General features: G+C 56.8%; 2 protein-coding genes across 2 annotated transcripts in view; one reads left to right on the top strand and one right to left on the bottom strand.

Annotated features, from left to right (window-relative positions):
- SPRG_21390 (hypothetical protein) overlaps nt 1–268 on the bottom strand; it is a gene marked incomplete at both ends in the record, with an annotated part of 1,096 nt that extends 828 nt beyond the window's left edge. Inside the window, 2 exons of the mRNA XM_012354199.1 lie at nt 16–110; nt 160–268. Coding sequence (XP_012209589.1) covers nt 16–110; nt 160–268 — 204 coding nt within the window. The remainder of the gene's footprint in view (nt 1–15; nt 111–159) is intronic.
- Nucleotides 269–1,558: 1,290 nt separating this feature from the next.
- Nucleotides 1,559–1,879, top strand: SPRG_14229 (hypothetical protein; the record flags this gene model as incomplete). Its single annotated transcript, XM_012354173.1, has 3 exons — nt 1,559–1,561; nt 1,609–1,689; nt 1,737–1,879. Coding segments are annotated over 3 exons (227 nt in total), but the record flags the coding sequence as incomplete, so codon positions are not given.
- Between the last annotated feature and the right edge of the window lie 15 nt (nt 1,880–1,894).

The following is a 1,894-nucleotide window of genomic DNA, read 5'->3' as shown; positions in this document are numbered from 1 at the left end:
GTTGCAGATCTCGACGTCGCCAATGACCGACGCGTTGGGCGCGACCCACGAGTCGTAGGCCACCGACGGGACCTTGTCGTAGAGGTTCATGATCTGGCGGTGGCGCGAGACTACTCATCGCCAGCATGAGCCTGGCGGTCATCTGCAGGTGCCACGTACACTTCTCGCGGGCCTCGTTGCTGCCAAGCACGCGCAGGCCAAGGCGGTCCATGGCCTGGCCCGTCTCGCGGACGCATCGGCCGAGCTCGAACGTAACCTTCCGCAACATCTTCGCAGTCAAAAGTGGAATGGCCGCAGTCAGTGGCTCGGACGCCACAGAAGCGTCCCGTATCCGGAATCCATACTTTATCCCAATGTCCCAAAATGCAGTCGTTTGATTGGTTGAAAGTCTCGTCGTCGACGTCTGTGATTGGCCATGGCTCTCGAATTCGATCGATTTCCATACACGATCTTGCACTTGGCGCCGACACCCAGCTCCTCGCCGCCACTCCACCGACGTTGGTCATCTTGTCAACATTGGTAGCGGCTCGCATGAGGTCATATCAACAACAATGGATCACGCTTCGATCCCGTGCAATACAATGTTGACCTTGACGGCAACCGCCTATCGCAGCCGTGGCACCGAGATTGACGTCAAGGTCAAGCAAGGGGTGATTGTCGCGGCAAATGCCCATCAGCTTTGAATGAGGTCATAACGAACCGTGCCGTGTGTAAACAGCCGCGACTGCAGCTGTAGAGGTACTCGCGTGCGACTGCTCCGAGTGGTCCAGAAGCACCGAACGGCGTTGATCGGCGACGATGAACGGGCGGCTAGGGCCGCAGGTCTGGCATTGCACTAATTCTGATACACTTTCTGATTGCACCGGTCTAAGGCCGGTGCAACTCGTCGTTCAAGAGCCGCGCCATCTTGATGGCCAACCTGCACGGCAAGCCCGTCCTACCTTTCCAAACGACGAACGCACGCTCTTCTTCGAGGATGCTGCCTGCACGGACGAAGTCCTCGGGCGGCATGCTTCATGGAATGCTTTTTGTGCTGACGGAGACTGGTTTTCTGTCCCAAGTGCCAGCTTGACACCGCTCAGCCTTGTACCTCGGGCTAAGTCGAAAGCGACGCCGACGTGAGCTTTCCAATCGGACCGCCCGACGCCGCCCGTGCTTTGTCGCTGGCGTCAAGTGCGTCGTTGGGAGTCGGGCAGCTTCGCGTCGACAGCACTAGCTGCCCTGCAAGGGAATAAATTATTTATTCCCTTGCTGCCCTGGCACAAGCTCCACCAGCATGCGACGTGCTAGTACAGCGTCGCGGCAAAATCCTCCGCGCGCGGTGGCTACCACCACAGTTGCAATGCACTGTCGATGGTACTACAAAAGACCACGCTTTGCGGTGATTTTCCCATTCATCGAGAACGAAACAACGACGTGGGACAACTTGATTCTCCAAGCCTCCAAGGGCGCGCCTTTTTTTAAGACTATAACTGTTATATAACAATAAATAGTATTTGTTTTGATAGATAACCGCCAATGAGAGTGCGCGGTGGCGTGACGTTGCCCATTTAAAAAAATGGTAAGCCGACCGACGGTGGCGACGACTGGAACTTGACGACGACGTAGGCAGGGCAAGCGGCCAAGAAGGCGCAGAAGGCCGGGCAGAGCCTCAGCGCACGCCTTCACAAGTCGATCGTGCCCATCAACGTACGCACCCGCGTCGATCTTGCATGCATTTGACGTCTCGTCATTAGGCCGCGTACATTGCATACCGCATTTTGTGGCACTACGCGACGTTCTCCAATTGGCACATGTGGGGCTACGGGCTTCTCTTGACGATGACGTACTTGAGCTACACCATGGCTGTGGGCTCGGCCCTCGAGGGCACCAACAACGAGTACGACGCCCCTTT

This window comes from Saprolegnia parasitica (assembly GCF_000151545.1).
Source record: "Saprolegnia parasitica CBS 223.65 unplaced genomic scaffold supercont2.149, whole genome shotgun sequence".
In the NCBI taxonomy this organism is placed as follows: Eukaryota; Oomycota; class Saprolegniomycetes; order Saprolegniales; family Saprolegniaceae; genus Saprolegnia; species Saprolegnia parasitica.
Note: the sequence above shows the minus strand (reverse complement) of the source record. Positions and strands in the feature narration are given on the sequence as shown.